The sequence below is a fragment of the Rattus rattus genome, chromosome 7 (genome assembly GCF_011064425.1).
Source record: "Rattus rattus isolate New Zealand chromosome 7, Rrattus_CSIRO_v1, whole genome shotgun sequence".
Lineage (NCBI taxonomy): Eukaryota > Metazoa > Chordata > Mammalia > Rodentia > Muridae > Rattus > Rattus rattus.
The window spans coordinates 126,140,497-126,166,984 of record NC_046160.1 but is presented as its reverse complement, the minus strand read 5'-3'; the positions used below and the strand labels follow the sequence as shown (position 1 = coordinate 126,166,984).

General features: G+C 47.9%; 1 protein-coding gene across 4 annotated transcripts in view; it reads right to left on the bottom strand.

Moving 5' to 3' along the window:
• The window catches only part of Eml1 (EMAP like 1), a 128,591-nt gene that overhangs the window by 47,641 nt on the left and 54,462 nt on the right, over positions 1 to 26,488 (bottom strand). For all 4 annotated transcript variants that reach the window (XM_032908404.1, XM_032908403.1, XM_032908401.1 and 1 more), the window contains exons 2-3: positions 24,503 to 24,685; positions 16,680 to 16,812 (exon numbers count right to left, since the gene is read on the bottom strand). In XM_032908404.1, the coding sequence (XP_032764295.1) occupies positions 16,680 to 16,812; positions 24,503 to 24,659 (290 nt within the window). In that variant the 5' untranslated portion in view covers positions 24,660 to 24,685. The remainder of the gene's footprint in view (positions 1 to 16,679; positions 16,813 to 24,502; positions 24,686 to 26,488) is intronic.

Here is a 26,488-nt window from a genome sequence, read left to right as displayed (position 1 = left end):
CTGATGCTGGAGTTCAGGATGTCGTAAGCCACCCAATGTGAGTACTGGGGACCGAATTCAAGAGCAGCAGGTGTTCATAGCCACTGATCTGTCTCTCCAGCTCCAAACAGCCATTTTAAAGGCTCGCACATTCTAGCACAGTAGACGGCAAAGGCACGTTCTTAGATACTTCCATGCTGAGGGAGGACAGAGAGAAAAGGCTGCTACAGGCACTCTGCATCTACAGGCGCAGGAAGCTTCCTTACAGAGTGAAACGTCACCGCACACGACATACAGCAGCCTTGAATCTGGGTGGGGGCGCCTCATGCAAAATTCTCCGCATGGCAGTCGTGATGGTGTGCATAGTGGAAGTGTGCACTGTGTGCTCAGAGCCAAGGCCGCAGTGAAGTCACACAAGGCAACATGGATGCGCACGGCCAGAAACCTCTCGATCATGCACTTGATCCTGGGTTAATTTTTGGCTACTGGTTGTTCAGAAAACCAACCAAGCCTTTTAATCTTTTACTCTTCTTCAGTACCTGACAATCACACATGGCTGTCACCCACAGTTGAAGGTATGCTCTAGGAGACAGCAATCAGCATATGGGAATCCCAGCCCGGCGTGGTGGCACACACCTTTAAACACTGCACTCGGGAGGCAAAGGCAGGAGGATCTTTGTGAGTTCAAGGTTACCCTTGTCAACAAAGTGAATTCCAGGACTGTCAGGGCTGTTGCATAGAGAAACCCTGTCTAGAAAAATAGATATGCATATATATGTGTACACACAGAGACACATACACAGACACACACACCACACACACACACATACCACACACACACACACACACACACACACACACACACACACACACACACACACACACATACACACACACACACACACACACACACACACACACACATATCACACACACACACACACACACACACACACACACACACACACACACACACCACACACACACACACACACACACACACACCACACACACACACACACACACACACCACACACACATACACACACACATACACACACACACCACACACACACACACACACACACACACACACACACACACACACACACACACACACACACACACACACACACACACACACACACACACACACACCACACACACACACACACACACACACACACACACACACACACACACACACACACACACACACACACACCACACACACACACACACACACACACACACACACAAGGGACTCCCATAGACACAACAAAGAACCAGGGGACAGTGAAAACTGAGTGTCCCCTTCCAGAGCATCCAATGTTTCCATCCTCCTAATTTACCCACTGAAAAACTCCAACCCTCTGTGCCACAGGACTGGAGGTGTGGTCCTTCAGGAGGGAACTAGGTCGAGAGGGTAGGGGTAGGGAGAGCCCTGATGAATAAAGTTGGTTCCTCCCTAAAACGTGCTCAAGAGAGCCTTCTCATCCATCTCTGACCTCCGTATCAGCACAGGGTGAGAAGGCACCAGGCTGCCCCGCCAAAGAGCACCTCACAGAATCTAGTGCATGATGAACTCTCTCATTCACAAACCATGAGCAACCACTTCCTCTTCTGTGGCTTGTCAGTCAACAGACTTATGGTACTGTGGTAAAGTAGGCGACGCTCACCTAGACAAGCACACCACTGTGGCAGGCTTCCCTGAGAGCCTCTCCCCTTCCTCGTAGTTCAACCTTGGAGTCTTAGCGCACTAAGCTTCACACAGAGGAAACAAATGGATACAATGAAGCCGCAGCCTCTGCTCCTGCTGGAGCTGGGTTGCTCTGACCTCACACTCGCTTATCTGTGAGAAGGGACGAGGCATCCGCTGAGGGTACAGGGGAAGAGGGGCCAGTCTGGTTGGACACACAGAGCTTGGCAGTTACGTGCACAAGTGTTCGACTCACGCCATGGCACGGGCAGGACTATTCACCTGGTGGCTATTAGGGTGTCATGGTGCCACGGATATAGGGAGGGCAGACAGGAAAGAAAACGAGAAAGAAACCTGCAGAGAAAAGTGTTTCTTCAGAAAATGGAATCAGGTAGCAGAGAGAGGAGAGAGAATCCGGTAGTTCTGTATAGAGGTGTGTGTGTGTGTGTGTGTGTGTGTGTGTGTGTGTGTGTGTGTGTGTGTGTGTTGCAGCTTCAAAGGACATGGCACATGGAGGGAAGACACCCACCAAGTCTCATAAAGTAGTTCACGGGAGCTGAGGGACCTAAGACAGCAGGGACCCGCCAGGGCCCAGTTGCAGGAAGAAAGCACCTATGTGCGCCCCCAGTACACGCAGCCCCTGCCAGGCTCCTGTCAGTAACCCGTCTTTTTTCCTTGCCATTCCTTTTCTCCTTGGTCCAGCCCTTCCTCAGCCCACCCTTAAGCCCTTTCCTTGGTAATTCCAAGTGCTTCAGGTAGACCCTTGTGCCAGGACTGTAAAGGCTGCTTAATGTGCTGGCTTTTGAAAAAGAAAAAAAATCACCCCATCCTCAAAGTGAGCCACACAGCATGATCGTGTCGCACGTGGTCTTCCGGGGACCGAGGAGCTTTGAATCTATGGCTCACAGAGCCTCTGCATGGGTGTGCCTGAAGGGCAGCCTGTGGCTTGTTCATTTTTGTGTTTTGTTTGTTTTAGAATGCTCAATTTGGGGACAAGGAAATGACATGTCTTAGGGCAACACAGCTTTTCTGAAACCTAGGATTACTGTCTAAAGAGCAGAGGAACTCGTATGCCTGGAGTTCACCGTCCTCCCATGACGAAACCGTCAGCCGCTGTAGCTCATGGCGTCACCTCGGCCAAGTACCCAGAGCAGACTCGGAAGCCCCTGTGGGAGCTGCTGAGAGGGTCCTGGGAGACTGTAGCAGCGAGAGGCCCAGAGCAGCATCTCTACAGTGTCCTTGTGGGAGTTCTCGGTAAGTTCATGACAGTTTAAAGAACTGCATAGAACCCTGGCAGCACAGCAAAGCAGGCCTCTCATCCAGCTTTGGCAAACGCTAACCAAGCTCAACCCGGCGCCTGAGAGAGGCGATGATGGGAACTGCTGATGGGAACCGGACACTTCCCATCTGACACTGATTGTCTCACTAAAATCTTACACATTCCCTTCAAAAATATCACCACCTCGTTTTACAGACAAAGAAAACAAATTCAGGGATAGAGTGACTCGTCAGAGCTTCCAAGAGCGGCTGGGTTAGTGGCTCTAGACCACGCCCTCTCTACTGGTCACCCAACTAGGACCTTCCTGCAGGAAGCCTCCCTTTCACGCAGTAGGGATATCAGAGCAGTGATGTTCCCACAGAACTTTGAGGCACACAAGCTCTGCAGATCTGGTTGGTTTCTACAGAGTCAATGTCTAACGGGAGGCTCTGGATAAAGCCTTTGAGCCAGGAACGCTAGGGTGACAGAGCAAATGCAAGCTCCCCTCATCTCGGCACTGATCTATTCTGAGTGCCTTGAACCCACTCTGTCCACACGTAAGCACGGAAGCGTGGGGAAGCATTGTGGGTTTCGGATTTATTTATCTTTACTTCGTGTGTATAAATGTTTGCTGTGTGTTTGTATGTGAATGTATGGTGCCCAGGAAGACTGGAGGAAGGCATCGGGGTCTGTGGGGTCAGAGTTACAGACAGTTGTAGGCCACCATGTGGGTGCTGATAACTGAACCTGGGTCCTCTGCGAGAGCAGCCGGTACATTTAACCACTGAGGCATCTCTTCAGCTCCAGTGGGAAAGTGTTGTAAAAACTTCAGACAACTGCAGGCTTCAAACATCAGAACCCCTGCTTTGGGGCTCACAGAGCTTGGGTATGATTCATCACAGTTCTTTCAGGACATTTGTCAGGCCTACATTTGCATCCAAATGTTAAACTTTAAAAAGAAGAGTTACTGTTGCAGACAGAAAAGAAATAAGACATTTCCTTTTGAGAAGCAAGAGCCCTTATGAATTAAAGAGGATTTCAGAGGGCTCAGATGAAGGGCAGAACACAAAAGCCTGAAGACATTGCAGCAACCAGGGCAGCCAGAGAGAGTGGGGCTCACTCCCTCGCTGCAGGAAGCCCCTTTTAATCACCAGCAGGGAATATCAAAGACCTTACAGTCTCTCTGGACAGCAAGCGAAAACAATGTTCTTTATCTGGGACATGGCCGGGGTACCAGCTTGTGAGAGGCCTCACAATAACACAGCTCATCTCGGGGTCCTTGAGGGAGACTGAGTGCTTCCAGGGCTGTGAGTAAACACCGGCGTTTCTTCCTGTCTTCTCTGTCCCCACACGTGACCCCCAAACTTCTAAGTCTGAAGAGAAAGAGGCTTCTTTGTATTTCATTTATGTGTCAAAGAATTCTGCCAATTTCAGACGTGACAAAAACTTTCTGCGGCGCAGACGTGTGACATCCTTTCTTGTGATGAGATAATAACAGCCTGAGAGGCTAGAATTAAGGCTTTCTTATCATTAGATGATTTGAACTCATGAAATGATCTTCCAAAATTCCGTTAAAAAGGCCCTGCACTTTTATGATCAACAGGGGATTTGACACAGAGCTCTTAGGACCGGAGAGTTTCTGAGGATGAATTAGACACTGTGACCCACTCAACAAATACTAGCCACTGACCATGTCTTCTGTGCTAAGCTGGGTGCTGTAAACAGGGACCAGGGCCCGAAGGGTCTCTTTGTCCTGATATGACACATCTAGTTCCAGTAGGCTGAGATGACAGACTTTGATAATTAAATAAAACATGCTCTTCTCCGTCACTACGATAAGTGTAGATGAAAGTGCATCTTTAAGACGTCTTTACTTCTTGGCTTTGTGTGTGTGTGTGTGTGTGTGTGTGTGTGTGTGTGTGTGTGTGTGTGTGTCTGTGCTATGTGGTGAGCGTGCACTGCTGGTGTGCACGGTGAGGCCAGAGGACATGGCAGGTGTCTTCCTCCATTGCCCTCTTCCTCCCCCAACCCCCACAAAGAAATCCTACACTGAACTTGGAGTTGCGCTGGCAGCCAGGGAACCCTGGGATTCCTCCCACCTCAGTCTCCAACACTGCTGGGGGTCAAATCTGCACAACCACACCCAGATTCCTTTGTGGGGAGGAGGGCTCTGAACTCAGAGCAGCAGGTGCTTTAGCCCACCGAGCCATCAGCCCCCAGAGCCTTGGTGACAGGAGTCTTCTACCAGAAACAGCATCTTACCAAATCTTAGGGAGAAAACATTTATTGTTTGTTCTCCTCTATACAAAGCTGACTGACTACTTGAGCTACGGGAATTGCATGGTTTCTCATAACGGGCAGGGGCCATCTAGTCCTTCCTGACTCAACACGGTAACCGACTGTTCCTTTCTTTGCTATCGACAGCATAGGCAAACACTAACACTTAACACCTCCACTTATTGGATCTGAATACAAAGACATGTATTAAAATAATGGTGTCTGGATCCCACTCCCTTAACTGGGCCGTCTTGCCTGGCCTCAGCAGGAGAGAGTGTGCCCAGTCCTGCAGTGACTTGATGTGCTGGGGGGGAGTAAGGTTGGGCTCCCCCTTCTCTGAGAAAGGAGGGGGATCTGTGTGAGGGGGCCCTGGGAGGAGAGGGCATGCTGATACTAGGAGGTAAAGTAAATAAATACATTTAAAAAAACAAAACAAAACCAACGAACAACAACAAAAACAAAAACATGGTCTTAGCCTTCAGTCCAGGTAGACCTGGGACTCTGCAGTAGACTGTAGCCCCTCCCGCTGACTGGTTTGGTATTGGTGGCAATCTGACTGTCTCAGGCTCCCAAGTGCTGAGATGACAGAGATGAGCTACCATGTCCAGTCTAGAAATAATGTTTCTGACTGATGCCAGGTCACACATCCAACAGCCTGCTTTCCCAAAGGCTGTTGTGGGGTGACAGTTACTTCACGAGACTCTGTCTTAAGACTGCGGAGCACTGTTGAAATGATGCCTGTACCAGTTTTGTTCTTTTGATCTCTGCTCACTCCCCCCCCCTCCCCCCTACCTCCACCCCTTACCCACCCGCTCCCACCCCTCCCCCACCAATTGTCCTGCTCCCGAGATCCAGAGACAATGAACCATTGTCTTTTTTCTTGAGTGCTGGGAAACTGTGCTGTTGATGGCCGACTGCAGAGCAAGTGTGACCTACAATGTCTTCTTCGGATTTTTCTGCCCCTTTCCTTTGACGAATAGGAGCCAAGCCTCTTCCCGAGGGTTCCAAAGCAGGGGGAGCCCAGTCCCAGACCAAATTTTAATTGGCAACACAATGTGTCGACTGCTGGGGCTGGACTGTTTCCAAAGGGGATTTTGTCCTTAAGCACCAGGCTTAACCCCCCCCCCAGAGTCTTCTCTGAAAACAAACACACACCATTCCATGCCCCTCCCCAGATGTCCTGGCTTTGCTTCATTTGAAGCCGTGATTACAATGAGGGTTCTTCGTGATGGAGCCTTGCACATGCCCTGTTTTAACCTCGACATTCAGGAAGTCTGGATGGCTTCTTTCTGCTGCCAGAAACTTTTCCTAATGAGAGCTATCACCATATCACTCTCTGGAGGCTGCCGTTGCTGTCTCCAGCTCTCAGACAAATGGGATGCAAACCCACAGACGCCCACAGAAGCCCACAGACGCCCACGCAGCTGAGGGAAGCACTCCCAGGGCTAAGTCTAGAAAACCACAGACTTCCAGTCTGAAGCGTCGAGCTGAGCAGGTGAATTGGATGAACTGCTTTGTAAAACTGAAAAAAGAGTAAGTCTGGCTGAAGATGTAGCTCTCTGGCAGAGTGAATTACCTAGTATTCGTGAGGACATGGGTTTGATTCCCAGTACCACAAAAATGGCCAATACTACAAAAACAGGGAAGGAAGGAAGGAAGGAAGGAAGGAAAGAAGGAAGGAAGGAAGGAAAGAAAGAAAGAAAGAGGGAAAGAAAGAAAGGAAGGAAGGAAGAAAGAAAGAAAGTCAGAGCTTGAGAGGGCATGTTTAAATGCACACACACGCAATCACACACACCTGCACCTCACACGTGTGTGCACACGGCACGGTGTCTATAAGCCAGTCCCCCCTGCTCCCCTTCTTTATCTCCTCTTAAGAGACTGCTGACAGCCCTCACTACCCAGGAGCTCTTCGCTCTGGGCTGAAGCATAGGTAAATCCCAGCCACCATATCACTTCACGCCTCTGCAAACCAGAAAAAAGACGCTCGAAACTGAGGGTTGGCAGAAGAAAGGGGCCGGTGAAGATGAACACAAGAGACATGGACAGAACGCAGGGAGAGAGTGGGAAATAAAAACAGCAACCCCAGGGTTTAGCTTCATAAAAAGATCAACAAAATCCAAATACTCTGGAAAACGAACAGAGGAAGAGAGAAAGGAGGCTTAAGCACTGAAGGGTGAGGAAGGAAAGGATACCATTTACAAGTGACGTCACCCCGGAAGCACACAGAATTATGGGAGACTACTATGAATAATTGCAGGCTAGCGAAGTTGGAGAATCTAGAGGGAGTGGATCTGATCCTAGAAATACATTACCTAGTAAGAATGAATCCTAAAGAAATTTAAAATATGAACAGACCTATAGTTAGCAAGAGACTGAGCAGCAATAAAAAATGCCTGTGGAGAAAGGAGAGCCCAAGACCCTTTGGCTTCACAGGAGAACCCTATCAAATAGCAGAAGAATAATTAGCATCAATTTTCCTCTTCGGAGCTGACGGGGATGAAAGCGTTCTGATTTCATTCTAGGTGACAAGTATGGCTCGACACTGGAGCCACACAAATCCGCTGAAAGAAAAGAAAAATGAAGACCAATATCCTCGATGAAAATCTGTTAAAGAGAAAAGTTCTCCCCCCCAAAAAAAATACTGACAAAAAAATACCGACAAGCTGAATTCAATGAGGAATTTCAAAGATAGAACAGAACTGAGACGTATAATTTGATTTCAAAGGTGTTTCAATGAATCAAAATCAAACAATGTAATGACCACATTAATAAAGAGCAAACATCTCACAGACATCCCAATTAGTGCAGAAAATAGCCTTTGACGGTCAGTGGGTCAGTGGGTCAGTGGGCCAGCGAGGTGGCTCAGTGGGTAGGGGTGCTTGCCATTCAAACCTATAAACTTCAGTATGCCCAAGCCTGGGACCTACATGTTAGATGGAGAAAACAAACTCCTATAAATTGTCCTCCTACCCCCACATCCATGCTGTGGCACGCACACACACCTGCAAAACAACAAGAAATAGAATGCAATAAAACAATTTTAAAAAGGAAAAGCATTAAAAAAATAAAACCTTTCGTGATAAAGACACGTAAAGAACCAGGAACAGAAACAAGCTACTCTCCGTGGAGCAGAAGCCGCACAGGAAACCACAGCGCAGTTACTGAAGGCTGGAAGGCTGAGAAAGTTCTCTCTGGGAAAAGAGTAACGAAGCTCACTGTGTCCCACAAAGGACTAGAGATCCTCACCGCGGCAGCTAGACACATTGGAAAGGCACAAGTACACCTCTGTAGACGGCAAGTGCTAATCAGTGTGCAAACAGAAACCAGAAGCCACAGGACTTTAAAAACTACAACATGAAAACTGTGTAGGGCGTGAGAGAAGTCCTGGGTGGATGTGTGCTGTTTGTCATAGGCATGGACATGTCGAGGGTCTCAGTGTCTCGGCCCCTGGACAGGGGTAGAGCCTTCCCTGGGTTCATGTGCAGGTGGCGACAGTGTGTGAAGGAAGTGTTCACTGTAGCTTTCTTCCTGAGGTTTTACCTGAAGACGGCGCCTACCAAGATTAGCTAATCCCGCCTCTTCATCCCTCTGTAGATAGCAACCCCCGCTCCTTGACATCTGCAGGTGATAACCCCACTCCCTGTTCAGCTGTATTTGCGTCTCCCTGTTCACTTGTGTACAATAGACACCCTTAGCTTCCCAATGCTGACGCAGCTCTGTACAAGGGTCCTAGACCGCCTGACCCCAGCTTTTCTGGGTCTGTGTGTTTGAACTTATTCATTCCCCCAGAGCCCCAGTCTACTCTGTCCCCAGAGCTGCACGGGATGAGGCACAAGTAAACAATTTCAGCAAAACGTCAAGATTTAAAAAATCAACCCACAGGAGTCAGGTGTACTTCCTTCCGATCTGAAGGGAAACGGAGAGAACATTTGTACTCATTACAACATTAGAAATGGCTACTTAGGAACAACATTATTTCAGAAGGCAAAAGAATGCACACTATGCAGCCATGCAGTTTTACTAAGAGGAAAAATTGAGATACGAATAAATTTTAATTGAGGTAAAAGTAAATCGTAAGAACATGCTTGTGGATTAGAAGACTCAGCGGCCACATTACTGAAAGCGCTCTACAGAGGCAGTGCAGTCCTTAGCAAGACTTCAGGGGCAATTGTGCTGCTAGTTTCTGTCAACTTGACACACACGAGAGTCACCTGGAGGAAGGACTTCAACTGAGGAGCTGCCTCCGTCAGAATAGACAGCAGGCATTTCCACACATGGGGCCCTTCCTTCCTCCCTTCCTTCCTTCCTCCCTCCCTTCCTCCCTTCCTTCCTTCCTTCCTCCCTCCCTTCCTTCCTTCCTTCCTTCCTCCCTTCCTTCCTTCCTTCCTTCCTCCCTTCCTTCCTCCCTTCCTTCCTTCCTTCCTTCCTTCCTTCCTTCCTCCCTTCCTTCCTTCCTTCCTTCCTTCCTCCCTTCCTTCCTTCTTTCCTTCCCTTCCTTCCTTCTTTCCTCCCTTCCTCCCTCCCTTCCTCCCCCTTCCCTCCTTCCTTCCTTCCTCCCCCTTCCCTTCCTTCCTCCCTCCCTTCCTCCCTTCCTTCCTTCTTTCCTCCCTTCCTTCCTTCTTTCCTCCCTTCCTTCCTTCTTTCCTCCTTTCCTCCCTCCCTTCCTTCCTTCTTTCCTATTTCTTCCTCCCTTCTTCCTCTTTCTTTTTTCCCTCTTTCCTTCCTCTTCCCTCCTTCCTTCCTTCCTTCCTCTTTCTTCCTTCCTTCTTTCCTATTTCTTCCTCCCTTCTTCCTCTTTCTTTTTTCCCTCTTTCCTTCCTCTTCCCTCCTTCCTTCCTTCCTTCCTCTTTCTTCCTTCCTTCCTCTTTCTTTCCTTCTTTCTTCCTGTCTTCCTTCTTCCCCTTTCTTTCTTCCTTCTTCCTCTTTCTTTCTCCCTTATTCTCTCTCTCTCTTTCTTTCTTTCTTTCCTTCCTTCCTTTCTTCCTCCTTTCTTTCTTTCTCCTTCTTTCTTTCTCCAAGATGATTTCTCTGTAGCCCTAGCTGTCCTGGAACTCACTCTGTAGACCATGTTGACCTTGAACTCACAGAGATCCTCCTGAGTGCTAGAATTAAAGGCGTGAATACCTCCACCCAGCATGCTTTTTCTTTTTTGATTAATGATTGCTGTGGAAAGGCCAACCTTACCATGAGTGGTGCCATAGTTGTACAGGTGGTCCTAGGTTGTAAAGGAAAGCAGGCTGAGCAAGCCAGTAAACAGCATTCCTCTGTGGCCTCTGCCTCAGTTCCTGCCTTAAACTCCTGCCCTGGCTGCCTGTGCTTGGAAGACAAATAAACCCTTTCTCTCCCAAGTTGTCTCCTCATGTTTATCACAGCAAAAGAAAGGCAAGGCAGGGTCGAGGGAAGGAATAAAGATGAAGGCCTCACATTCCCTGAGTTAAATGAAAGAGATATCACAGTACTGGCAACCAGGATGGTTTTATTAGAGACCAGTGATTCAGAGGAGTGAATCCAGAAATGAACCCTTGCATAGATGAACAAAAGATTGCAGTAAAGAAATTACCTTAGAAGTGACTAATGACCTACAATTTTTTTTTAAGATTTATTTATTTATTGTATATAAGTACACTGTAGCTGTCTTCAGACACACCAGAAGAGGGCATCAGATCTCATTACAGATGGTTGTGAGCCACTATGTGGTTGCTGGGAATTGAACTCAGGACCTCTGGAAGAGCAGTCAGAGCTCTTAACCACTGAGCCATCCCTCCAGCCCCAATGACCTACAAGTAACATTTACAACCTAAATACCCATAGAAGACAGGACAGGGGAGAAGACTTAGACTGTGGGACCCGGCAATGCTTCCTTGAATAGACAGCAAGGGAAATACGGTCTGCCGATCATACCATAATCTGCTTGTACTTAAAGCCTGTTGACGTCAAAGCAAATGGTCAAGTAAGCACTCATCAGAGTGGAAGGGCAATATAGGGGACAGTGACACATGCCTGCAAGTCACACACCTAATAAGTGGTGAATATTCGATGCATAAAGAAGCTCTATATGTGCACGACAACAACAGCACATTCTGATTAAAATACAGGTAGGTGTGCGGGGTGTCAAACACCTATAAACCCAACACTATGGGAGTAGAAGCAGGAAAATCACAAGTACCAGGACAGCCAGGGCTATAGAGCCAGACATTGTCTCCTGGAGCATAAGTAGGAAAAAAATTAGTGCATTTGTAAAGGTGTTAGATAGACTTCTTTGAAGATGTGTAGATCGTCTACGATCGTATAAAAAAAAAATGATGTAAACCAGTAATCATAAGAGGTCCAGGGGCAGGAAGATGGCTCAGTGGGTAGACCTACCTGCCTCCAAGCTGGATGGACAGAGTTCCATCCTAGGGACCCACATGGTGGAAGGGAGAACAAGACACACTCAGACACACTCAGACACACTCAGACACACACACACACGCGCGTGCGCTCAGGCACACACCACACACACACACGCTCAGACACACTCAGACACATACACACACACACACATACACACACACACACTCAGACACATACACACACACACACACACACACACACACTCAGACACACATTCACACACTCACAGTCAGACACATACACACACATACACACACTCAGACACACACATACACACATTCACACACTCACAGTCAGACACTCACACACACACATACACACACTCAGACACACACACTCACACACATACACATACACACACTCAGACACACTCAGACACACACACTCAGGCACATACACACACACACACACACACACTCAGGCACACTCATACAAATAAAACCAAAACGAATTAAAATGTAATTTAAAAAATTGCGAGGGCCAGTGTAGCTACCTACACATTAATCCCGTAACTGACCAGCATGACAGCTCTGTGCGTAGAGGCACTCACTACTGAGCTGATGACAGCGCCATCCCCAGGCCCCGGGGTGGACGGTGAGAGGTTGCACTCTGACCTCTGCATGGACAACCACGGTCTGTTGTCCGGTGTGTGTGTGGCGCAGCACGCGTGTGCACACACTTTATTAATTTTATAATTAACTTAGCTAAAGCAGAGTCAGAGGGAAGAGGGCGGTATCAGGAGCTGCAGGGATGGAGTTGAGATAGCTCATGGATAGAGGGGTTCCATTTTGAGAGACAGAAAGTTCCGGGAATCTGCTGGACAGCAATGTACTGCCCGATGGCAAACCGAATGATAGGTGGCTTTTATTACAATAAAAATAATAGGGGTTGGGGATTTGGCTCAGTGGTAGAGCGCTTGCCTAGGAAGCGCAAGGTCCTGGGTTCGGTCCCCAGCCCCGAAAAAAAGAAAAAAGAAAAAAAATAATAGGTAAAGCCCCGACATTTGCAGAAAAATGTCAATTTTGTTGGTCTTGCATCTAGGGAGTCAAAGTGCTACCTGCCACTGTCAGTCAGAATAATCCAAAGGACATTTTGCGTTGGCTTTAAAAAAAAAAAAAAAAAAGGAAGATCCAACCAAGGATTCAAAGATATGAAAGTTCTAAGTTTAGCACTCTGAAGGGGGGTTGTTGCTGTTTTGTTTTCTTGTTTGCTTCAATTTTTTTTTTCTTGTGGTTTTGTTTTGATTTGATTTTGTTTTTCAAGACAGTATTTCCCCATGTAGCCCTGGCTGTCCCTTTGAAGATCAGGCTGGCCTCTGCCTCTGCCTCCTGGGTGCTGGGATTAAAGGCGTGTGCCACCACCATAATTAATTCCATATATATTTCCAAGATGTCCTAACTGAACGCCATCCACTTTAGGCCTGACAGACTTGATTTGGTACCAGTTGTACCTCATCGCCTTTGGCCTGCTTACAATGACTCTCCCTCTGAACTGTGACCCAGTCACCTCTCACTTCACCAACCCAAACCTCAACACGGTCCCCAGATGCCAACACCAAGGACACAGGAAGTTGTCCACTTGGTACTTGTTTTTTTCCCCCCTAAAGCCAGCAACTATCTACACTCTCTGGACAGCCAGATGACACCGTTGGCCCTGATAAGAGCAGAATCCCCAAAAGGTTGAGATCTCTCCATGGGTCCCACAGGTTCCTTCTTCTCGGATGGTGAGTTCTAATTATCAACTTGACATAATCAAAATAAAGAAGAGAGCCTGATGGGGACTGCCTGGGCTGTATTTGCCTGTGGGCATGCCTGAGGGGGGTTTTCTGAATTGGGTTAATTGAGGTTGAAAGACCCACTTTCAATATTCGCAACACCATTTCATGGGCTGGGCCCTGGCAAGCATTCTCTCTGCGTTGTTGGCTGTGGGTGTGACTAGCTGGTTTGTGTCCTGCCTTGACTCCCAAAGTGATGGGCTGCAACCTGGAATTATGAGCTAAAATTAACTTTTATTCTTTTGTTTTACAATAACATTCATAGTATGCTTATTTGTACTAGCAAAAATAAGGAAATGACCCAATTGCCCTTTAGCAATTTACTTTCGATAGTATAATAATTTCATTTTCCTATCCCTCAAAAACAACTATGACTGCATATCTTTGTGAGTTGATGAGCCTTTAGGCACTTATTTTCATAAAACTCTGAATCTAAACTTACCTCAAAACAGAAAGTTATTTTACAATTATGTTTACACTAACTGTCCAAAATATATTGAAGCATTTTATATTATTTTAACATACTTTAAGCCTTTGGAAATAAATTAGAAACACAGATAAACAAGTTATGAAAATTATATAAGCAAACATCACTCCTATGTATCGTGTCTCTAAATGCACATCTGGCAAGGTTTTTTGTTTTTTTTGTTTTGTTTTGTTTTGTTTATTTTTATGTAGCAAGTGATCTTAACCGCTGAAACAGATCTCTGTCCCCTTATCTCTTGAAGATATACAATTGTCGTTTTTCTCAAGGCTTCATTCCTTCAGTAATTATCTCCAATGTTTACTAAAAGTTACTCACATTAAATATCTTCCTAAATTATGTGTTTCTTGTTTTCAACTACCAAGGACTGAACTTGGCACCGCCTACACCCTGGTTAAGTGCTATATCTAGTAGATAAGCACTGAACTATATCCTCTAGTGGTTCCAAGCACCAATAGATTTCCTAATAAATGATGATCCAATATATTATTGCAAGGCCTGCCACACAAAAGTACTGCTTTAGTGTGAACTCTAAGTCTATATTTTGTCAGTGGATAGGTGCTCCAAGACCTACGATCCTTTAACAGTGCCTATCTTACTACTGACATTTTCATCTGTCACATTCCTGTGACTCTCTCAACATATACTTTTCACATTATATGTCTTCAAACTGTCCCTCGATAATAAATAATTAAATCAGTCATTTCACAATTCCGTTGACATAAAATATAGGTCATTTGTCTCTAGCTATACCAATATATATATTTTCTACTCCACAATATTCTTTGTGGATACTAAGAATCAGTTACGTACAATAAGAGGTTTTAACTTTTACTCTTAAGTTGCTTGTATTGGGGGCATTTTATCACGGCAACAGGAAACCGAGCTAGGGAGCTATAATATCCTCCATATAACTTGTTCAGCCTCCTCTGTGTCTCACGTGATGGACAGGGAGGACAGGGCTGTCCCCAGAGAGCAGGGACTTTGGTTAGAATAAAATAGGACAAGTCCAACAGCCACAGGGGCACCTACCATGTACTAGCAAGTTTCCTGGGGTTGGGGGGACACAGGCATCCAGCCTCTGCTGGGATGAAACGTCACCTCATGAAGGCATGCCCTGATCCCAGGCGGCATGGCTGGGGGTTCATGACCACCTTCTTGGGAGGGACCTCAAGAGTAAACCAGAGAAAGTGACGAGTGAAGGTGACAGCTATGTTCTTATTCTAGGGCACAGAGGCAGCAGGTGCAGGCCATAGGTGTCCTCTAACACCCATATCCAAATCCTCAGTGTCCCTAAGGCCACTAGCACTTTAGTGAACTCCACAGATTTGCTGTATTCATTGTGTGTGTGTGTGTGTGTATATGTGTGTGTGTGTTTGTGTGCTTGGTGTGTGAGTGGTGTGTGTATGTATGTGCTTGGTGTGTGAGTGCATGAGTGTGTGTGTAGTATGTATGTGAATGTGTGTGCTTGATGTGTGTATGTGTGTGTGCATGAGTGATATATGTGTGTAGATGTATGTGGATATATGTGCTTGATGTGTGTGTGTGCATGTTTAGTATATGTGTGTGTGTGTGTGTGTGTGCGTGTGTGTGTATGCCTGGGGTGTGTGTTGGGGATATGTGTGTGTAGTGTGTGTGTGGTGTGGTGGATTTGTGTGTGTCATATGATGTGTGTATGTCTTATATGGTGTGTGTGTGCACTTTGTGTGTGTGTGTGTGTGTGTGTGTGTGTGTGTGTGTGTGTTGAGAGAGAGAGAGAGAGAGAGAGAGCGCACTTGGGGGTATGGGATATGTGCATGTGTACTGTGTATGTGTGTATGTGGTGTGGTATGTTTGTGTGTGTCCTATGGTGTATATGTGTTTGATATGTATGTGTGTGTGTGTGAGTGCTTGGGGTTATGTGTGTGTGGTCTGTATATGTTGTGTCTATGTTTACACATATGAGTGTACACATATGAGTGTACACATTCATGTGTTGAAATTAGGAGTCTTCCTTGATTGCTCTCCACCTTCCTCATTGAGGCAGGGTCTCTCAGTCGAGCCTAGAGCTCACTGATACAGGTAGCCTGGCTAGCCTGCTTGGGGTAGCTGCTGTCTTTGCTTTCCAGATACTGGGTGCCTTGCCCATCCAGCGTCTACACGGGTTCCTGGGATCCGAAGTCTGATCATTATGCTTGCTGCTTGCACAGAAAATGTTTTAGCCTCTGCACCATTTCCCCTGCCCTCTGTTTATCCTCACAACACACCTGAGATAGCATTTCGGAGGACTTTCTTCAACGCTAGCTGTACTATGAAATGAACAAGCATTTAATTTCCTGTAGTCTAAAACATTAATGTTGACTATAAAGATCATGAAATGCAATAGTCAATGGGTCATCAAGAGTTGAACACTAACTTCGATCCCTCTGAAGATGACGCAGATGTCGAGGGTCCCACTTTTACGCACAATTTAAAGGTACGAGTTTCCCCGAATCTTACCAATAAAACTTAAAGGTTCCTGTGGCTATAGAAGTTTTGCTAGGTTGCAAGTAGGGATGTGGGCTCCCATCCGTGGGAACCCGGTTGTTTTTAGAAAGAATGGTAAAAATACAAACCCATCCCACCATCTTGGCTGAGACTCCGTGAGCATAACCTCAGAAATAGAGCACAAACCCACCATTTGTGAATGGCAACTTGTCAAAGCCTGGGTGTCTGCAAGCCGAAAATCACAAGAGACCACAGCATCTCATGAGAAAGGGGTGCTCCTTCTAGACCCCCAAAGAGCTGCATTGAGAAGTCAGGTGTGTGTGTGGGAAGGGTCTTTCAAGTAGCCTACCTTTTGGTTACTGGCACAACCATTTCTTTCCTGGACCCCGAGGGCGACGGGAGGGAAGCACTGGGTTTCTTTGGTAACACGGTGCCATTGTTGACGGTGGTTCTTAGTGGCAGGGTCTGCCCCAGTGGTCTCGCTGCAAGAGAGGCAGAGGATGACGTCAGAACCTTCCCTCAGAACCTTCCCTGTTACGGCAGTAACGATCCACAGAACCCAAGCCACATGGAACCAAGCTGCACAGATGATTTCAGTTCTACAAGCCAGCAGTAGTGGCACGGGGACAAAGGCAAGTGGTGTCACTTTTGCAATGATGACCAGACTATGACCCTGGATAGCATCCCCTCACCCTACACAGATATTACCTCACAGGCAACGAGAAGCACAAAGCTGAACATCTCTATACAAGCAAGCCTTGAAGGACTGCTCCTCCCCCTCCTCCCCTGCTCTCCCTCCTTCCCTGCTCCCCCTCCTCCCCTGTTCCTCCTCCTCCCCTCCTCTCCCTCCTCCCCTGCTCCTCTTCCCCTGCTCCCCCTCCTCCCCTGCTCCCCTTCTCCCCTGCTCCTCCTCCTCCCCTGCTCCCCCTCCTCCCCTGCTCCCCTTCTCCTCTGCCCCCCCTCCTCCCCTGCTCCTCCTCCTGCCCTGCTCCCCTCCTCCCCTGCTCCTCCTCCTCCCCTGCTCCTCCTCCTCCCCTCCTCCTCCTCCCCTGCTCTCCCTCCTCCCCTCCTCCCCTGCTCCTCCCCCTCCTCCCCTGCTCCTCCTCCTGTTCTTCCTTCCATGCTCCTCCCCCTGCTCCCCTCCTGTTCCTTTTCCTCCTGCTGCTCCTCCTGCTGCTCCTCCTCAGTTCCTGCTGTTCCTTCCCCTTCTCTTCTCCTCATGATCCCCCCCTACTTCCTGGTCTCCCTGACTCCCAAGCTTACACAGCGATGGGGATCAAACCCAGGGCTTCTTGTACGCTACATAAGCACTCAGCCAACCGAGCTACTTCTCTAACGCAGCGATGCTCCTGCTGTTTAAGACATGGCTCCGTTCTGTTCTCATTTCTCTTCCTGTGGTAAAATACTCAGACCAAAAGCAGCATAGCGGAAGGTAGGGTGCATTGGGTTATAGTTCCAGGTCACAGTCCATTGCTGAGGAGAAGTCAAAGTCGGAACTCAAGCAGCCACAGTAATGGCCAGAGAGGAGAGAGCATGTCCACAATGGCTTCTGCACCGTCTCTCAGCTTTACTCTCTCAGTGTTGAAGATACCCTATCTAGGGCATGGTGATGGGCACACGGACTGGGTTCTCCGTTATCAATTAACGGTCAAGACAGTCTCTCACAGACATGGCCACAGGCCGACTTGCCCTAGACAATTCCTGAACTGAGGCTCTCGCCTCTGGTGACTGTAGTCAGGGCAAGCTAATAGTTAAGACTAACCGTCATGGAGGCTGGAGAGATGGCTCTGAGGCTAAGAGCACTGGTTGCTCTTGCAGAGGACTTGGGTTCCATTCTCCCAAATCCACATAGTGGCTCACAACCGTCTGTAACTCCATTACAAAGGATCCAATACCTTCCTCTGACCTCCTTGAGCACCAGGCATAATACGTGGCACGTACACACATACACAGAGAAAATACCCATAAAGTTTCTAAAAATTAAACTTATAAATGTCAAAAGCCTGACTGATCCAAGGGGGACAAATTGACAATGTGGGCCTTATTAAGAACTTTACAACTTTGCCAAAGAAATTTTAAGAGGGCGGAAACACAAATTATAGGCTGGAAGAAAATATGTGTCTGACATGTCTGATAAATTGTGTACCTGATGACGGACATACGGTGGGTAAGAACTCTGAAAATTCGGCAGTAAGGAAAGAGATGGTCCGGTTTTTTAAAATAATGGAGAGAAGATACAGAGACACCTCACTAATGTCTCCAGGTAGCAAACGGACACACAAGAAGACGGCTAACGTCACTGACACCGGGAAATGCAAATTAAAACACTCATGAGTTAGCTCTGTACTACTATTAGGACAGCTGAAATCCCCAAACCAAACCAAAACAATGTGCTTTGATAACGGGACATACAGCTTGGCAGTTTCTTATAAAGTTAAATATAATCTACCATATGATCCGGTAATCACTCTGACACTAAGTATTTACCTAAGTGTCTGAAAGCTTATGTCTACACAGACCTGCATATAAACGTTTATAGCAGTTTTAGTCACAATTGTCAAAAACTAGAAGGGACCAAGATGTCCTTTGGTAGGTAAATTGGATAAGCAAGCTGGACCACTCCACAGCAGACTGCTTCAGTGATCAAAGTATAGAACTGCCCGCAACGCACGGGGCTCGGAAGTCCGAGTAAGTGTGATTGTCGGCGTCAACTGTGAACTTGACAGACTCTAGAATCATGGTTCTGCGCATGCCTGTGGGGATTATCTTGGTTAGGCTTATTGAAGTGGGAAGGCCTGCCCACTGTGGGTGGAATCATCCCCCTGGCTGGGATCCTGAACTGTGCAGAGAAACCAGGTTCAGTAGTGCTCTATGTTCACTGCTCTTTGCTTCCTGATTGGGGACATAATGTGACCCATCAAGGTCACCTGATCCCACCCACTTGGTGGGTGCAAAGTGACCTGGAGTGTGTGCTTGCTCCAGCATTGCTCTGATCAGTAGGGTTGGGTCAGGTTGGGTCTGAGACTGCCTCTCTGCCCCACTGTCCGGCAATGTTCTGGAGCTCTGGGGACCACCCTGAGAACAGCTGGCTAAGGCACTGTCAGCCTTGATTGTCCTATTGTCTGTACCATCCTGGCTGTCACACCCTTCTCTGATATTCCTAACAGGTATGTGATGGCTAATTTTGGTTGTCAGTTTGACATATGCAATTAACTAAAATCCAAGCAGCTGGGCACACCTGTGAGGGATTTTCTTTTACTTTTATTAAATCATTTGAAGTGGGAAATCCCACTATTTTTTGTTGTTTTGTTTTTCAAGACAAGATTTCTTGGTGTAGCCCAAACTCATTTTGTAGACCAGGATGGCCTCAGACTCAGAAATCCACCTGTTTTTTTGGTGGTTGTTGTTGTTTTGTTGGTTTGTTTTTCTAACCTCCCAGGTGCTGGGATTGAAGGTGTCAGCAGGCCCAGCTGAGGAGAGACCCACTTTTAATCTGGATCTTTGGAGGTGAGCATAGCCACTTTTAGTCTGGGCCACAGCTTCTGGGGCAGCCTATATAAGGCGGTGGAAGGAGGAAGCTTTTGCTCGTTTCCTGCTTGCTCTCCCCTTGCTACTATGTCTACGTCTTCACTGGCATTAGAGTATATATATTCAGGGTCCCAGCATATACAGAAGACCAGTTTAGACATCCGGCCTGTGACTGAACAACTACTGGATGCTTGGACTTCTGTTGATAGACAGCCATTTTTAGACTACCTGGACAAGAGCCTGTAGAGTTGTGGTAGAGGGTCATTTACACACACACACACACACACACACACACACACACACACACACACACATTCCCATGTGCTTTAATAGAATGGTCTACACCCGGCCCAGAGCCCAGACTGAACACTGTGTCTCTTGGGAACAGAAAGGAACTGGCACCACCTGTAGCCCTAAAGGGCTGAGGCAGGGAGCAGTTAGCAGAGCCTAGAAGAGAACAACACCAAGTGGGGAGACAGTGCTAGGCTGAGGGATCCCACAGAATCAGACAAAGGCATGTGAGTATTCTGACCTTATACTTTCATCCCCAGCCCTCGGTCCTGAAGGGGAGGGGGAGGCAGAGGAAGCCTGTGCCAGTGCTGACTCCAGCAGAGGCTGGAGGAGCGGGGACACGCAGAGGACACAGAAGAGAAGTCCCACTGCCATTGCACTGAGAGTGCTGCATGCGACTGGCTGCCCATCGACAGGCCTGCCCATCAGCCATTGGCTTCTGAAAGGTAGCAGCTGGCACCAGGCGCACACACAGAGAGAATGTGGTACAGATGGCCCTCCGTGTCCATGGGTTCAATGCCTGGGGCTCTTCCAACTAAGGACAGACGATGGCTCTTAAAACGTCCTGTGTTCTTTTTCTTGCTATTATTCCTTGAACAACAGGACTCAAAGCATTTACGGCACACATGTGACGGTGACACAGAGGTGACTCTGATTATAAAGAAGGAAGAGAGTGCGTCGTATGTAAAACATTTTGCCGTTATATGTAAAGGACCTGAGCAGCCCCTGGCTGGGGTACTTTGTGGGCCCTGGAAGCTCTCCTTGGACATAGGGAGAGAGGGCTGTGTTTGTCAGTCAGTCCACATTATATTTCAACGATATGAGACGGAGAGATGGCGCAGCGGTTAAGGGCATGCACGACTCTCTCAGAGGACCCGAGTTTCATTACCAGTGTCCACGTTGGGTGGCTCACCACCAACTGCCTGTTACCTGCAGCTTCAGGGCATCCAACATCCTCCTATGGCCTTTTTGGGCATCTGCACTCACATGCACAAACCCCACACAGAGACACATGCACTTACACATAATTAAAATATGAATAAATCATTCTAAAAAGATATGATAGCCAACAGTGAAGGCAAGCATCCCTGGATAGATACATGCAACACCCAAACAAACATGCACAAACACGCACACACACACACACACACACACACACACACGTACACATACACACACATACACACATATACACACACGCACACATACACATACACACACACATACATACACATACACACGCACACGTACACACATACGTACACATACACACATACGTACACATACACACACATACACACACATATACACACACACGCACACACACACACACACACACACATACACATACACACACACACACACACACACACACACACACACATACACACACACATACACACACACACACACACACACACACACACACACACACACACACACACACATACATACACACACACACACACATACACACATACGCACACATACACATACACATACACACACACGTACACATACACACACACACGCACACATACACGTACACATACACACACATACACACATACGTACACATACACACACACACACACACCACAGATTGTGGGAAAGGAACAATACAACTTCCTGTCTCCCAGTGGTTGCTGGGAGAAATGACTTCCTGATTTCCAGGGAACATTAACATTAACATTTCTGCTTCACAAAAATGTTAAGTGCTTAAAAATCACATCTTAATTGTTCCTAGAGGGAAATGCAGGTTTGACACAAAAAGAACTTCTCAGAAAAAGGGAGCACCACAAATACTAAGATGGGAGGACCATCAAGGACAAGATGGCTGCAAGTCAGGTCTCAGGGGGACTGACAAGCATGTGTGAACACAGGACAGAGACCCTTGGGGCAGAGAGAGCTGATTTCCCCATCAACTGGGACCAGCCAGGGATAAGCCAGCACCTTGTCAAAGCCTCAACTTCCATATCACATAAGGCTGGCAGTGCCAGCATGGCAGGCCGCTGGGAGGGTTAGGAACAAGAACTGAAAGTCCCTAGCACAGGGTGTGGCACGAGGCAGGCACCGAAGCCGAGGTAGCTGATCTCCTGGCTCCATTTCTACTGCTAGGATAAAAACACCCTGGCAAAAAGCGGCTCGTTGGGAAAGGGCTTATTTCAGCTCACAGTTCCAGGCATCGTCCGCCATAGCAGGGGAGTCAAGGCAGGAACGTGAAGCGGCTGGTCACACCACAGCCACAGTCGAGAGCGGGGAGAGGAATGGTGCACGCTGGTCCTCAGGTCACCTCTTCTACCCTCCTACAGCCCGGGACCCAACACCCAGCTCTGAAAAATTCAGGCCCAGCCCCCAGAGCTCGGATACGTAGCCCCGTCCCACAAACGGCGTAGCCAAGGGCCATGGCGCCCTCCCTACGCACGTCTCCCACTCTTCTGATTTCCTTTCATTTCTCAGTGACTTTCGAGCCAACGATGATTTGCGCTCGTGAAAGCAACGCACGGTGAGGCATTAGGTAACCGTGAAAGAGGCATTTCTTTCCGGTTATGTCAGGACGAGACGTCACTCACCGTCAAGTAAAATAAAAGTCCTGCGTGAACCCTGTCTGTTGGCTCCCCTACTCTTCAAAAATAAGATTCGAGAAGCCCAGAGCCGCTTTCAAGGCTCCCTTTGGGACGCAGTCATCATGAGATCTATTCGTGGACAGTCGAGCGGGTCGTGAACGTCTAAAATAACTGGGTTTCTGGTCCGAAATACCCCAAGGGCTTTGGGACTTAGAGGCAAAGGCCACTGGAAAGGATTATTCAAAATACAGAGCTGAGGGTTGCGTGTGCCTCTGATGTAGATCTGCCTTCGGGTGTCAGGAAGGATGTGGGTCCCTTTCCGCAGAGTAGAGACCTGGCCAAGCCGGGAGATGGCCAGGCTTGACAAGACCAAGGAGACTAAATATTACACAGCCCTCTCCTGACTCCAGTGATGATCCAAGCCTCCAGGGAACAAGGAAAGAGGGAGAAAGGGGAGGAGGAAAGGGGAGGAGGAGGGGGAGGAGGGAGAGAAAGGAGGGGGAGGAGGAGGGGAGAAGGGAGGGGAAGGAGGGAGAGGAAAAGGGAGAGGAAGGAGGGGGAGGAGGAGGGAGAGGGAGGGAGGAGAGGGAGGAGGGAGAGAGAACACCTGCACAGGTGAGGTTCATGTGCCTTATTTTTTGAGACAAGATCTCTCACTGCCCTGAAGCCTGCCAAGTTGGCTAGGCCAACCAGTGACACCCCGGAAGCCATCTTCTTCCCTAGCACCTGAACTATATCCTGTAAACCCACGCCATCTCATGCAGTGGGGACCATCCTCTGGCCTTCAACGCTTGCATCACAAGCAAGTCACTGACCGAGCTATCTCCGTGGTTCAAGAAAGGCTTGTTTTTGTTTTTGTTTTATTTTTGAGGCAGAGTCTCTCTGCGGAGTCCCCACTGTCTCAGAATTCACAGAGCTCCACCTGCCTCTGCTTTCCCACAGCTGAGATTAAAGGTGCACACCACCGCGCCCAGCTGAGAAGGGCATTTCATGCAACCTCAGGGTGTCTTAACCAGAGGAAGCTCACAGCCCGGGTGGGGCAGCCAGAAAATCAACTCTGACAGAAGAGGAGCCACTGCCCTCAGATGCAAACGTCAGGACACGGATATGCATGCCTGTGGTGTGGGGAATTATGACGACTTTTGTTTCTGAAATTTGAAGGTGTGATCACTACAGAGTTACTTAAGATGAGCTGTGTCCTCAGAGAGGCATGGCTCGAATTGACCAGAAAACCCGCTGGTACAGACCTCTGTTGAAGGCTGTGTCCCCACAGGTAGTGTGGGGTCTCAAAAGCAGCCAAGGACACACCCTAAAAGAAGCTGAGCGAACCGGCCAGCTAGAGGCCTCTGGACTCAACTTTCTAAAGGGAGCCTCCCACATCTACACCAGACTGAGTGAGGGGCTGCCATGCATCACGTGACTTTGCTGTGTTTGTTGTAAGCTAAGGACACAGGTGGGGATGGGACATACTAGTGGACTTTCTGGGTGGAACCCCCAGCGGGGGCTAAAGCTCTCTCTGTCAGCTCTCTCTGCCCCATGCAATCTTAAATGATCTCAGTGATCCATGTGTACTGTCCCTTCCTTGACTCAAAAGCATTTAGGGATCGTCTACAAAGACACACCTCGGCATCACAGAGGACAACTCACCCAAAGCACACCAACAAAGACTGTCAACCTTAGTGAGATTGGTTCAGTGGCTGGGGCTAAGGGCACTTTGATTTGGAGTAAGTTTTGGGGGTAAACCGACAAATATTTAATGCTGCTATGGGTGCCGCACCATGCCCACCTTTGGTAGGTCCTTTCCTGTTAAGGACAGCCTGTTGCTCCTCTGTGATGTTCAGCCTCCGAACCACGTCGGCCAGCGCCGACTTGAGCAGCTGAATGTCATCCTCCTGCATCTGGACCCGCTGCTCCAGAGAGGCGATGCGGTCTGATACCTCCATGCTGCTGGCAGCAGACGCGCTGTCATCTAGACAAGAGAGAAGTGTCAGGTAAGTGAAGGACAGCCCATGACAACCAGATCTGTGCATGCACTGGGACACCACATGAACGCGACACATTCTACCGACCTAAGACAATGGTTCGTGGGCAGAATCACATGAGACGGTTTACTTTATGGAATTTCATTCTTCTTCCCATTATCAGCATCTCATGTTCCATGGGCTTGCCACGTTTAACGTGTCAACTGGTATTCTATTTTTCTAAGTGCAAACCCATTTGTTTGCTTGCTCTGTGGTACTAGGGAAACCTAGGGGATTCAACTGATGCCAGACTCTGTTTCCATCAAATTCTCAACATTTGCAGAACCCTCTGCCTACTCCTCTTGCCTTTATCCAACGGTGCTAGCTGACCAGAAGTTTGTGGTCAGAGGACCACACTGCCTGTTGGTGTGCTAAAGCCTGTAGCCACTCGGCCTCTTGAAACCAAAGTAGGTCTGTCTGAATCCATCTCGCATCTCTAAGATCCTTCCCAAACCATGGTCACATAGTGCTAGCTGTGCAGATGGAGAGGAATCCAGATCAAGGGAGAACGTCAGCAGCAACACCAGACACAGCCATGCCCAGATTAGCACAGACTGGGGAAACACGGTCCCACTTTTTGAAGGACAAAACATTGGGTGGTCAGCTCTGTCTGGTAAAGAAATCCTTATGTAACAGTCATGGGCACTACCTTAACTAGAGGCACAGTTCCCAGCCCCTGGACACCTTCCTTATCTCTACCACCTTGTTCTTAAAATCTTATCACGGACTACATACCTACCACAGCACCTTCCCTGCAGAGGTGTGAATGAGAATGGCCCCATAGCCTCAGATGTTTGAATACTTGGTCCCTAGTTGGTGGAACTGTTTGGGAAGGATTAGGAGGTGTGGCTTTGTTGGAGGTGTGCCACTGGAGGAGGATGAGGGTGGGCTTTGAGGTTTCAAAAACTTAGTGCCATTCCCAGAGTGCTCTCTGTCTTGTGGATCAAGAGGTGAGCTCGTGACCTCTGCTCCAGCTACCTGCCGTCATGTCTTCACTCTGCCATTGTAGACCCTAACCCTCTGGAACCATTATGTCAATTGAACTCTTCCTTTTGTAAGTTGCCTTTAACATAGTGTTGTATCATAGCAATAGAAACCCTAATCCAAAGCTTCCCTTAGAGCTTTAAAAAATTATTTATTTGTGTGTGTGTGTGTGTGTGTGTGTGTGTGTGTGTGTGTGTGTGTGTGTTTGTGTGCGTGCACGGGCGCCATTGCACATGTGTGGAGGTCGGAGCACAGCTTTCCCAAGTCTAGTCTCTCCTACCATATGGGTTCTGCGGAAAATTCATCTCATGGCCCAACAGACACAGGTTACATACAAAGACGAAGACAGGACTAAAGTAGGAAAAGGATAGTGTCATGTAATCAAAATCAGAGAAGCAAAGAGCCATGCCGCAGTGAAAGGGGTGGCAACTGTGAGGAAGAAGAAATAGGTATTACCACTTATCAGCAATTCTAACGGAAGAGACAGAGCCTTCCTTCCGTTACACAGAGAACACACTGTGGAGTCAAACCACTGGTGCTCAAATTCCACCTCTGCTCCTCACCAGATACCCCCATTTCTCCACCAGAAGGATGGGGACAACTTCAGCATCTACGTCAGCCGGTTATGGTAACAGTACGCGAGCTCTCTATCTGCTTCACTTAGACTGTGTTGTACAAGCTGATGCATACGTGCATGCTGTAACTAAGCTACTTATTATCAGTATCATTACACAGTGTCAGTTAAGTCAAATTTAAGATTTCTTTCA